The sequence below is a fragment of the Falco peregrinus genome, chromosome 3 (assembly GCF_023634155.1).
Source record: "Falco peregrinus isolate bFalPer1 chromosome 3, bFalPer1.pri, whole genome shotgun sequence".
Classification (NCBI taxonomy): Eukaryota; Metazoa; Chordata; class Aves; order Falconiformes; family Falconidae; genus Falco; species Falco peregrinus.
The window spans coordinates 66,869,395-66,882,669 of record NC_073723.1 but is presented as its reverse complement, the minus strand read 5'-3'; the positions used below and the strand labels follow the sequence as shown (position 1 = coordinate 66,882,669).

The 13,275-nt window shown below is 37.6% G+C and overlaps 1 protein-coding gene across 1 annotated transcript in view; it reads right to left on the bottom strand.

Annotated features, from left to right (window-relative positions):
* DOK6 (docking protein 6) overlaps positions 1 to 13,275 on the bottom strand; it is a 253,197-nt gene that overhangs the window by 40,038 nt on the left and 199,884 nt on the right. The window contains exon 7 of the mRNA XM_055800751.1: positions 2,778 to 2,895. Coding sequence (XP_055656726.1) covers positions 2,778 to 2,895 — 118 coding nt within the window. The remainder of the gene's footprint in view (positions 1 to 2,777; positions 2,896 to 13,275) is intronic.

Below are 13,275 nucleotides of genomic sequence, written 5' to 3'. Positions count from 1 at the left end.
AGACCCAACCACCAAGTTGTTCCCATTGACAAGATTAGACAAGTTTAATTAGACAACTAAATTACTACTTTTATCTTAACAGTGCAGTCAAGAACTGAAAGAATGTAAGGAAGACAGAAATGGAAGAAAAGCTATATAAAGAGAGAAATCAGCCCACCTAATTTTTGGATTATTTTGTGCAGCCTGTGATCCTTTAGCACTATTATTCTGTGTTTTAATCTTTTCATGCCTTTACATGTAAGTGTTTTCATGGGCAGATGGACGATGATAAACCCAGCACCCATTTATTGAATTGTCTTTTCTCATATAACATGTAGTCTTAAAAAACAACAAAAAACAAATGACAACTTCCCCCACCTTCTTACTCTACAGCATATTCATTATCAGATCAACTCACACTATTAATTACGTTAAATTCAACTGCTAAATATCTCCTGAAAGGCCAATTAATCTAAGGTAGTATGAGCACATATTAATTTCTCCTTATACATCACCAACTGTTATTAATTAAATTCTAGTCACTTCAGATTGCAAGTTTGAAGTAATTGCCACTATGGAAAAACTTTTACACTGCACTTCAACAGTGAGTTCAGCTGTTCCTTTACTGATACTGATAGTAATCTGAATATAGGTAGATACTACTCTAGTTATTTCATTTTATAGTTTGTGAGATACTCAGAGGACTGTATTGAATTTCTTGAATGTAAAAAGCTTTGTCATAAATACGCACAAAGTGCAGAACTGTGTTTGGTGGATTATTCTCTAAGAAAGTGTCTCCTGAAGGTGTAACATACCTTTTAAAGCTCAGAGAAGATCACAGCAAGTGAATTTTTCCCCCTGCAACTGCTCCTCTCAGCTGGCTACTGTGCTAAAGTGGGGGCTGAAGTGATGCTTGCAACCCTCTTCCTCGCTACCTTCTAGTGAAATCTATGAAGCATCTGTGGTTTGATGCTTTGAAAACCAGTAGGTCTCTGCTGCGCTTGAACAGGTATTAGGAGAAAAAGGTATACTTTGCACTCCTTTCAGCTTCCATACAAATACATTTCATTTAATTAGTCATTGCAGCAGAAGGTTACAGATAATGAATAATATTCTTGCATGCAAAAGTTTTGCAGCCAGAGGAGACAAAATTGTCCTCTGGATGTATTTTTTATCCCACTGATAATACAGAATTAGTATCTCCTGAAATTCAAGTTTCAGTCATCATAGTACATATAAGAGAAATGAAATTCTTAAATTCTGAAATATTTATCAGACCCATGTAATGGAAGAGTGAAATCTGCACACTTCCAAAAAGTAAAATTCTTAGTTTTAATAATACACTTCCAATATATTGTGACCTGCAAAGCTAGTTGGTATAGATATTAAACTGTTACTTGACATACCAAGTTTTGCTTCCCTTGACTGTAAAGGTAATTTATAAGAAACAAAAACCTTGCAGAGAATAAACAATGTTCCATACATTTATCTCACTTCATGTATATAATGACATGTTTACCATCTTTTTTCCAAAGGAAAGACCTATCAAGAACATAAGAAGAGAAACTCTAACATCTCTACAAAGAAAACTTTTTTCCCCCCCTCATTCTTATTGTGTTCGTGCAAAAAAATAAGTGATATGATGAATAGTTTTAAGGTGATCTACAAGTAAAATTTTTTTTCACAAACAACTTCTGCAAGGTTATTTTCTTTTTTCCATTACTGATATTGAACTGTAAGACCTGTAAGACTATAACCATGATTAGAAATTAACTTAGAAATAACCTTTGTTGTATGAGGGATGATGAGAAACAAATGCTGTACTGTTTAATGAGTCACGCACTGAATTCACAGCTTACCTGCTGTTTTTAATTTATGTGACAATTTACAAAACAAAACACTTCATGTTTTTTATCTATATACTGCATTTCACTTATTTTCATGGAAACATACTGTGTTTTCTTGCATTTGGTACTCTTGTTTGTGAGCAGTTTCTAAACTCCTTTCTAAATGTAAATTGCTTATGCAAGCAGATTTAAAAGAGAAGTGAAACAAAAACCTTGAGTTCTTTCCAAGTAACACAAAGGTATATGTTTGTGGTACATTGTTATTCTTAAAAAGTGAAAACATTAATAGTAAGGTCTACATTTTAAATGTAACAATAATTTCAGTTTCCTAAATGATACAAATTGATTTCATCTTAAGAGCAGTGAATCATCATCATCGTCATCAAGTTGTGTTAATTATAGCATTTAAAGTCTTAAGCAAATAGCTTAGAATCTAAACGTATGAAAGAGAACTGGAGACAGAAACAGATGATATGTATATATAGAAGGCCTGTAAGTTAGTCAAATCAACAGTTTGCATATATGATTCACCAAGCAAATTCACCAAGAATAGCTCCCATTCCTAGAATTATTTTGTTTTAGTCCTGCAACTCATATCGACACTTTATGTAGATTTAATTGGGTGCCCTGAGGTTGCCCAAACACATACACAGCCTTATTGGAAGATAATACTAAAACAACCTGACATTCATTAGCTACTGAGAAGCTACATTGAGCCAAATTGTCTATCCAGCTTTATGTGGTGATTCTGGGAATAATTTTCACTATTAGTTTACAAAACGACTAAAAGAAACCTGTTTTATGTAAATTTGGGAATCCTGCAGAGGTTCCTGACAACTGATAAAATGAAATGGAGAGAAAATAACCAGTGCAAATAAAAAGCAATTTGCATGAATTTTGGTCAAATGGAAAGAAGCTAATGGACATGGCATTTACTTGTAAGGAACTTGCCTTGTAAACTGTAGATTTCTCCAACGCTGTTCTGCCGGGTGATGTGATGCCAATATGCACTACGAGGAAGTGAGATCGACTTGGATAATGTCATTGGTTCAGACAGACTTGTCTGGAGCTAAAAACCAAAGCAAACATAAATGGAAGATCATATATAACCATACTTGACAATCTCAAAACTGTAAATGGAATGAATGTTGTTATGAAGATACTATTTCCTGAATTACCACAGGTTTTATAATATAATTTAAATGTGTTATAAGCATCAGCACTGTGAATACCCAGGAAAAAGGTGCAAAACTGTATTTGAGTATATAAGTTCATTAGCAGAGGTTAGCATTAGAACACAGGAAAATGTCCTTTATCTACAGCTGTTCTTGTTGCTGCCAGGATTTTGTTATTCTCTTCTTTAGCTTTACGCTAATGACGGGTCAGCATATGCCTAAAATCTTAAACCCCTTTGCAATCACATTTCTTCTTGGAATGAATACCCAGAATTCTCTCTGCTAAGAGAGAAGCTGAGACAACAGTAGAGATTTAGCAATAAAGAGTCATTAAACCTCTAATTCTCCTTTCAAGTGGAGTCACCTCATCACCAGTAGCAGGCTACCCCCTCAAGAGAAAATTTTCCCATTCCGGGGGACTTAATGTAACCAAAACTGTGAACTGCATGAGAAATGTCCATGTGTACAAGAGCTGCAGGACAGAAACCTGACAGGAGGAATGTAAACTTTATTAAAGACAGCTGTCTCCAATGGACTACAGATGTGAGTGAAAGACAAGACCAGGCTATAGAAAAAACAATGATGGAGTATTGTGTATCCTGACAACCTCTTGGGGCATCCTATATAAATGCTGCTTTCTCTGTCTAGAAGAAAAAACAATCTACCTGCAAAATTTTTGTATTTCTGGCTTTAAAGAATATAAAATGTGGTCAGTGATTTGCAAGATCTAACAAATTATGATGACGCTGTGGAGTATAAATTATTCAGGTGATATCTGGTAGGGTCAACACTGAAGCATCAGATATGTCTGAAGATTTAGAGTGGAAAACCCCTTAATTTCAGGTGCGGCATCAGGATGGTGAGGGTGATACTCAAAGGTTGTGCCTAGAAACCCGCATTTTCAGAGAGTCCAGCTACAGAGCAGAAAGTATTCAAGGTCTGGACCATTTACTGCAGGCTAATGATTAACTCTGAGGGATTCTGCATTCAGAATCAAAATGACAAATTAAAAAAGCGCCACTTTTACCTGTACGAACTCATGCTATTCTGTAATAATGAAAACCAAAACCCTTTTAGAGACTGTATCTACCCAAAGTTCTACAATTATTTCATTTTTGAGTACTAACACAATTGGATGTGTGTCAGGTATTTTGCTTCAGATCAAGTGCAATTACTTCCACTGTTGTTTTCCTGAGAACTGTCATAAAAATTACTCCTTGCCTACAGCTAATGCCTTTTCTGAAAGAAATTTAGAGACTTCATCCTAGATACTTGTCCCTTTTGCTTTTGCACTATGTCTCAGAAAAAAACAATTGACTTCTCCTCTACCCTTTTCTGAATTAGTTAACTCAAAGAATATTTCACTATGGAAAATCAAGTAAATAACCTTTAAACTTTTCTCCTTTTCTTGAAACGTGCAGGCCAACAGTTTTCTGCACAGATTTATTTCTGTCCTTAATTTAACATAAATATATCAGTTCAAAAATATCTTTAAACATTATTTCATCTATCTCCTTAAGCCTGTTTGCCACTTACAAAATTAAATCAACATCTCTGAGTATGGGTCTCTTCTTATGTCAGAGGCTGATGTTCACCTGTGGCTTCCAACACTGGCACATTTTCCTCAGGAGCTGGAGCAACAGGCTCAGATGCATTAGCATCAACTGTACAGAAAGGGCCCATAACGGCAGAGGTAGCACAGACACACAGGAGAAATAAACACTTTGATCTGAGAATGAATTTGAGGTAATTCTGCCCCTCTGCTCTGGTGAGACCCCACTTGGATACTGGGTACAGCTCTGGAGTCTTCAGTACAAGGAAGACAAGGACCTGTTGGAGCAGGTCCAGAGGGGGGCTACAAAAGTGATCAGAGGGATGGAACACCTCTCCTGTGCAGAAAGGGTGAAACAGCTGGGCTTGTTCAGCAAGGAGAAGGCTCTGGGGAGACCTGATTGTGGCCATTCGTATTTAAAGGGGGCTTAGAAGAAAGATGGGAACAGATTTTTTATTAGAGCCTGCAGCAATAGGACAAGGAGTAATGGTTTTAAACTAAAAAAGGGTAGATTCAGACTAGACACAAGGGAGAAATTTGTTACAGTGAGGGTGGTGAGACACTGGCACAGGTTGCCCAGAGAGGTGGTAGATGCCCCGTCCCTGGAAACTTTCAAGGTCAGGCTGGATGGGGCTCTGAGCAACCTGATCTAGTTGAAGCTGTCCCTCCTCACTGCAGGGGGGATTGGACTAGATGACCTTTAAAGGTCCTTTCCAAACCAAACTGTTCTACAATTTCACTGAGGGTTTTTTTTGCAGATTTGCATCTATGAATGAAACTTAATCTTTGGTATTTAGTATAGAAATATAGAGGAAAGTAAAAGCAGTATATCAAATTAAACATATATCACATATTAACATAGCATTAAATAAAACCTGCACCTAGAATGATCTTGCTACAAATATTTCTCGAATCTGAAGACTTCAGGAAATGAAAAACATAATCCAGACATTTTTTCCCAACTTAAGAGGCAAAAAATGATGATGGAATTAGAACTTGGGTGAAAAGAAATGTAGAAATGAATACATCAGAACCACATCAGGGATTTTTTTGGTGGCAATATTGGAGTACTGTGTTGAGTTCTGGGCTCCCCAGTTCAAGAGACAGAGAGCTACTGGAGAGGGCCCAGCGGAGGGCTATGAAGATGATGAGGGGACTGGGGCATCTCCCTTATGCGGAAAGGCTGAGAGAGATGGGCCTGGTTAGCCTGGGGAAGAGAAGACTGAGAGGGGATCTTATCAATGTCTACAAATATCTTAAGGGCAAGTTTCAGGAGGACGGGGCCAGGCTCTTTTCAGTGGTGCCCAGTGACAGGACAATGGGCAATGGGCACAAACTGCAACACAGACAGTTCCATCTGAATGTGAGGAAGAACTTCTTTACACTGAGGGTGACAGAGCCTTGGAACACCCAGAGAGGCTGTGGAGTCTCCTCCTCTGGAGACATTCAAACCCTGCCTGGATGCAAACCTGTGCAACCTGCTGCAGGTGAACCTTCTTTAGCTGGGGGTTGGACTAGATGATCTTCAGAGGTCCCCTCCAACCTTGACCGTTCTGTGATTTTATAATATAAAACATAGTTTTGTTATATGATATGAAAAACCTAGTAGTTAGGTTTCCTCCAGAATTTTGCTTTGATAAGATACCTTTCACACAGTGAATATCACATTTCTTTGTGTATCCAAATCCAAAATATCCAAAATATCAAGTCATATGAAGTCTTTTCTTTCCAGCAACAGCTTTATAATTCTTATAGAACTATTTGTTTAAAATAGACATACAAAATAACAGATCTATTAATGTGTCACGGTAAGTAGTTCCCCATAGTCTTCATTAATGTTCTTTCATGAAACAAAGCTTTAGGTTTAAATTTTATTTTAATTCCCATAGGCCATCTCCATTGACTTAAAACAGGTTTGTTACTCTGATATCAATAATGAATACAATTCCAAGAATGGAGCCTGTTAAATGTATTAGGGTTCTGAACTTTGATCTGTTTAGCATATTATTCCCTCATTTTCTTTTACCATTAAAAAGGTCAAAACACTGAAGGCGACAGAAAATACATTTGGCCTGGGGAGAACTCGACAATATACAATTCATGCAATTATTTAGCCTGCAATAAAGAGTTTGCTTTTTACAGATATGCTCTGGAAATACATTAGTTTATTATGGATTAAAAAACCCGGCTCATTTCACATTCTCTTTAGAGTCTTTAAACAAACGGCAAAAGAACTAGGTCAGAGAAGACTAACAAGAATTGTAGTCTGGAAATATGAATTGCATATGACAATTTAGATTTTTTTCTTTATAACTCTAAAGAAAGTTGCTTTGTGTGCTATATGTTGAAGAGGAAGAGGGTTCAAGAAGTACATTTCAGTTCTTAAGAGTCCATTAGCTGACAGTGGAACAGCACAGATTCATTTAATTTGTATCCACAGTGAAAAATTACTAGAGTTTACGAATCACACAATCAGGAAGGTAGCACCAGCTGAGGTACCAGCTCAGCTGTCAGCTGAGTTTGGAGAATAAGCAGGAAGGAAGAAGATTTTTTGGTTGGTTTTTGTTTTTTTTTTTTTTTTTTTTTTTTTTTTAATGTTTTCGGTAATGACCAAGAAAAAGGTGTCATGTTTGCTTTTTTTGCAAAAACCAGATACTGTTCTCCCATGTTTAACTTGTGTGCGAAGACACATAGACCCGTTCTATGAAAAGCAGTTCCCATCCAGAACTGTTGAAGCAGATTATTCCTTCTTAAGCACAGTGTTTTGCTGATGTTTCTGTTGAATTTTATTCTGCTGTTCCAAACCATGTTTGCAACTTGTCATATTGAATTCTGCCACTTCATTGACGCACCTTTATATTGTCTTATAACTAGGATCTGGAAGTCTAATAATTAATTTGTGTCTTGATCCAGAACTTCTATGAAAAGACTTAATAAAACTGGATGCAGATATATTCCTATGAAAGTCCAGTGAGAATATTCTTCCCTTTTGTGCCATGTTACTAATAATTACTCTTTGGTTATAATTTCCCCATAACCCTTTGCTCATGATCATTTAGCTTGCTTAGGAAATAGTCAAGTGTTATTCGGACTGTGTTCATTACTTAAAGATGCTACTATTAATATAAACTTATAGGTATCAGCATAGTATTTATTTGCCATGCACTGATTTATATTTATTTTTAATTTTTATCCAGCTTGCTGGTCTTGACAGAATACACAATATTGGCAAAAAATCCAATGTATGACCTCACAAGTCTTCTGAAAAGACTTATAGAAAAGCTAGGTGTGAAAGTAATTTTGGCCTTTATAATATATTTCTAGAATGTAGGTTTTTAGTAGCTATTCTAAACTTGTTATGACCTTTTAGAGAGTTTCTTGATCAATTACGGAGGAAAAAATCTTGAAATAATAACACCGCTTTGCAATGCCAAGGTGGATGATGATTATTCTTTGGTGGTGGAATAACATTATGTATGAATAATAAAGCAATGGTGAAAGAAAAGTGTTCTGAAAGGAGATTCAATGGGATTTTTTTTTTCTCAGATCTCCTTGGCCACACTATATAGAGAGAATTGGGACAGTTTGCTGCTTTTCTGGCATAAGTGTGTTGGTCTTTTTCTTTGCCGCCCCCCCCGCCCCCCCCTTCCCTCTTTATTTCTTTTCCTCTAAAAGAAGCTCATAGTAGATCACTTTGTTATCTGACAGAATGGATTAATGTTGGAGAAGAGTAGCTGGATATTACAGCACATTGGGATTATATTTGGTGAATGTCAGTAAGGTGTGTGTCTTCATATTCTGTCACATAACTGGTTTTGTTTCTTTCATCAAAGGAGTTTTTTCTCTATGAAAACTATACTAATTACTGTGAGGGCAGAAGGTCAGGTTCTTACAACTTTACAAGGTTTGAGCCATCGTATTATACATAGATATTATATGAAATAGTTTATCCATTTTTCATTGCATAAAACCATTCACTAATAATGTGGGAGATTATGTCAACATGAACAGAGCTGAGACTATTTGAAGCCTGACTATACAGTAGGTCTTAATGGAAACAAACACAACTAAATGGTAGGAGTCTAACACATGGGAGAAATTGCTAGGAGGTTGAGCTAATTTCTTCAATAAATATATATGATATATATGATAGAGAATTCAGTATTGCACAGACATTATTTACATATTGACTGTTCTTTTTGTTACCATGAAATGGAAACTTTCATGAAAGAGAGGTACTGGTTAACATGAAGGAAAAGATTTTGCTGATAGATATTTGCTGACCTGAAAATATACAGCATTTGGGGATAAGACTGTGTGGAAATATGAATCAACTTCTCTAAGCATCATCCAGCACAGTCTTCAGGTTTTAAAAGTAAAAATCTAGGGTTTTTGAAGGTGCTCAGTATTGACACACTTGTTTAAAGGTATGGCTATTTCCAGATGGGAAATGGGGAGGATCAGAGTAAAAAAAAAACACCTAGAATTGAAAAGCAAAATCCAAAATAACACCACATGCCTACACATTGTATTCAAGTAAAAAATGGAAATCAGTCACAGTCCTATTTATCACATTGACTCATGAATGCTTAAAGTGAAGGCATGTGGCATAGGATGCACTAATACTGATCAGTTTAAACTCTGGAGTATTAGTTAACCTTCAAAGATATGTTCTAGGGGTCATTCATCTCAAGCAGTTCATCACTGAAATGTTCATTTTCAGCTTTGTCTCATTTGAAAAACAAGCAGTGAATTATGTGCATCATTATGAGTGTTTGTTAGTAGGTGACATAAAATACAAGTCAATGATGTGAGGGCTTGGAGGAGTTCACTGATGTAAGGAGTTAACAGTAGCCAGTAGAGTAGAGATGTTACTTGGTTTGCCAAAACAACACTGCGACTGGGACAGGTACCCGAGGATAGGAGGAAAGCCAATGTCACTGTTATCTTCAAGAAGGGCAAGAAGGAGGACCCAGGGAACTACAGGCTGTCAGCCTCACTCTGGTCCCTAGGAAGATGATGGAGCAGCTAATCCTGAAAATAATTTCAAGGCACGTGAAGGATAAGAAGGTCGTCAGGACTGGTCAGCATGGATTCACCAAAAGGAAGACATGCTTGATCAATCTGATACTATTCTATGATGAAATGACTGGCTTGATAGACAAGAGGAGGGCAGTGGATATTGTCTACTTTGACTTCAAGAAGGCTTTTGACACTGTTTCCCTTAAGATCCTCATGGAGAAGCTGAAGTATGGGCTGGCTGAGCAGCCCATTTCAATGAAGTGGATTGAAAACTGGCTGAAGGGATGGGCTTAGAGGGTGGTGATCAGTGGCATGAAATCTAGTTGGAGGCCAGTAACTAGCAGTGTACCCCAGGAGTCAGTACTGGATGCGGTCCTGTTCAATATCTTCGTTGATGATAAAAATGAGTGACCAGAGTGCACCCTCAGTAGATATGTCAGAAAACTGGGAGGAGTGGTGATAAACCAGATGACCATGCTGTCATCCAGAGGAGCCTCAACAGGCTGGAGAAATGGGCTGACCAGAACTTCATGCAGTTCAACAAGGGGAAGTTCGAAGTCCTGCACCTGGGGAGGAACAACCCCAGGCACCACTGTATGCTGGAGTTCACCAATCTGGAAAGCAGCTTTTCAGAAAAGGACCTGTGGGTGCTGGTGGACACCAAGCTGAACATGAGCCAGCAAGATGCCCTTGTGGCAGAGAAGGCCACCAGTATTCTGGGCTGCATTAGGAGGACTGTTGTGAGCAGGTCAAGAGAGGTGATCCTTCCTCTCTACTCAGCACTGGTGAGGCCACAGCTGGAGTGTTGGGTGCAGTTCTGGGCTCCCCAGTGCAAGAGAGACATTGACATGCTGGAAAGAGTCCAGGAAAGCACCACTAAGACTACAAAGGGACTGGAACATTTCTTCTATGAGGGAAGACTGAGACAGCTGGGACTCTTTAGCCTGTAGCAAAGGCGGCTCCAGGGGGATCTTACCACTGTTAGTAAATACCTGAGGGAGGGTGCAAAGAAGACAGAGCCAGGCTCTTTTCAGTGGTGCCCAGTGACAGGACCAGTGGCAATGGCCACAAACTGAAATACAGGAGGTTCCCTCTGAACATCAGGAAACACTTTTTTACCATGAAGGTGACTAAACTCTGGCACAGGTTGCCCAGGGAGGCTGTGGAGTCTCCCACCTTGGAGATATTCAAAAGCCATTTGGATGTGGTCCTGGGCAACCAGCTCCAGATGGCTCTGACTGAGCCAGGAGGGTTGGACAAGATGACTGTCAGAGGTCCCTTCCATCCTCAACCATCTGTGGTTAGCATCTCCAAAATTATAGCGAAGATTTTACTGAAAAGGGAGAGTGTCAGTTCTATCTTCTGAACAATGTAGGGATAAATAAGTTGTAGTGGGAAAAAAGAACTGAAATGCATCAGTTGGAGAGGTCAAAGAAACAGGCTGTCCAGAAAGGCTGGTATACTTCACCAGAATTGTTTTCTGGGGAATTAAACCTGCAATTTATGGTATTCCAGAAAGTTCTGTTTCATGAGGTTTTCAAGCCAAAGTTAAAAATAGTGAGGCTTACCATCAGTGCCAACTTAACAAAGTCTTGTCCTCCTTTATCTGTTTGTTTTTCACTGTCCTTTCTCTGCTGGTGTTCATCTCTCTGACAAAGCTGCTTGTGTCTGACCTCAACCTGATATGCTTTGGAGAAGATTTCAAAGTATGCCATTTTTTTCCATGGTATTGTTTGCCAAAAGATACAACATATCTTAAAGAGGTATTTGGGACAGTTGAAGTGCTCAGTATTTTACTTGAGAGTACTGGAAGGACAGTCTTTCTGACTTCACAGATGGTGCTTTGGCCAGTTTTAAAGCTGATATAGTAAAAGTCAGGGCATGAAAAAATGGCCCTCAGCGGAAAACAGACTTCAAAACCTCTTTCTAGCACGTGGCAAGAAATGTGATGTAGGGATGAGCTCAGAATGTCCTCAGCTGGGAGAATCTTACATGAGTAAGCTGAAATATTGGAATTTTGAGGCTTACCTATATATTTGGCAGGGGGCGGGGGGGGTGGAGTGGAGGGGGGTGGGGCGGGGAGGGTGGGAAGCTGTAATCACTGTTAAGTATTCACTGCACAGTTATTTGATTTCCTTTCTTTCTGATAAAGCAAATGCCTTGGACCGCACAAGCTTTCTCATGAAGTTTTTCTCCTATTGTCTGAAACAGATCAGTAGTTTCCAACTACAAATATTTGTGGAAACAACATTTCTTTTAGCTACTTCATTTCAATATATAGACATCGCTGGTACCAATGAACTTTAATAAAATGACAGTAAGACAATTTTCTGAATAGTTCCTGAAACAATAATCATCCATAACTTTTCATTAATATTCCTTATTAAGCTTATCAGTGTGTGACTCCAGTATTCAGTAACACATCTAGTCTTGCTGACCTTTACTTTCTGACATTTTCAGAAGTTTTATATATCATACAAGAATATATCAATTAAAATAATAAAAAAACCCGGAATACATAAAAATTACTATCATATAGTAAAGTCTTCTTAGATGACTCTTCAATGCCTTCTAAAAGAAGACATTTTCTTCCTTGTTACTAGTTACTTTTAAACATTACACATGCATCTTGAATCATATATACTAGGGCTAGTTATACATGTGCAATGCACATGCATGTACATGAATGTAAATAATGAAGTTTTAACTTTGAAATATACTATATTTTTGAGAGGGGTTTAAAAAAATATGCCTGTGCATATGGACACAAAAACATATTAGTTTATTTTAAAGAAATTTATTTATATTTCGTTTAATATTGACTTCAGTAGCTCCACTGCCTTTAGTGGGCTTTTAAAAATATAAAATCAACTGAGAAGCTGGTTTATAAAAATAAAGGGCTATTCTTTTCCACTGTGTGTGCTCACACCATGGGGATCACATCCTGATCATGTATATAGATAGATATAGCCAGAGAATTCTTGACATTGCTCAGTTTCAAAATTGCAATAAGCAATCATTTAAAAGCAACAGACACACTCCTAAATAAATATGCATAATGTATCTTTGGAAATATTTTTTTTTGTGGTTCAAAACCAACTTAAAATGAGAGAGAAGACTCTCCAAATCACAGTCCAAATTTCTGCATATAGGAGAAGCTAATGAAATTGTTGCTTCCTTATGGATGCTGGTTTACTAATGTAGCAAAACCAGCTGCAAATGAGGAAACCAATTTGGAAAGCAGGAAACAGAAAAATGTTTGTAAATTGCTGTATCTTTCAGCACAATTGCATCAGCCTAATAAATTCTACAACTGGCAACCTTTTCCACTTAATTTAATTTTCAGATGATAACAGGTGTTTTTTCCCATTGGCAAAAGTTGCTTGGTAGTAGAGATTGTAGATATGTGACCACAGGCCATTTAACTCAAGCCTTTTGAAATCCATGGTTGCCATTTAATAGAACAATCCTTTGCCTCTGTGCTGGTAAATTCCAGCTTCACAAAACCAAGGAAATAGAATTATACTTGTTGTCATGGAAATCTGCAACTCCATCACTTTTTTTTCTTCATGTAATATAAAATGTATGTAAAGGTGGTCACTTAACAATATGTGTGAAACATTACAGAAATGTTGCCATTCTACAAATGATTTTACAAAATCTCTCAGCTAGTAGCAATTGCAACTTTTACCACTGTGTC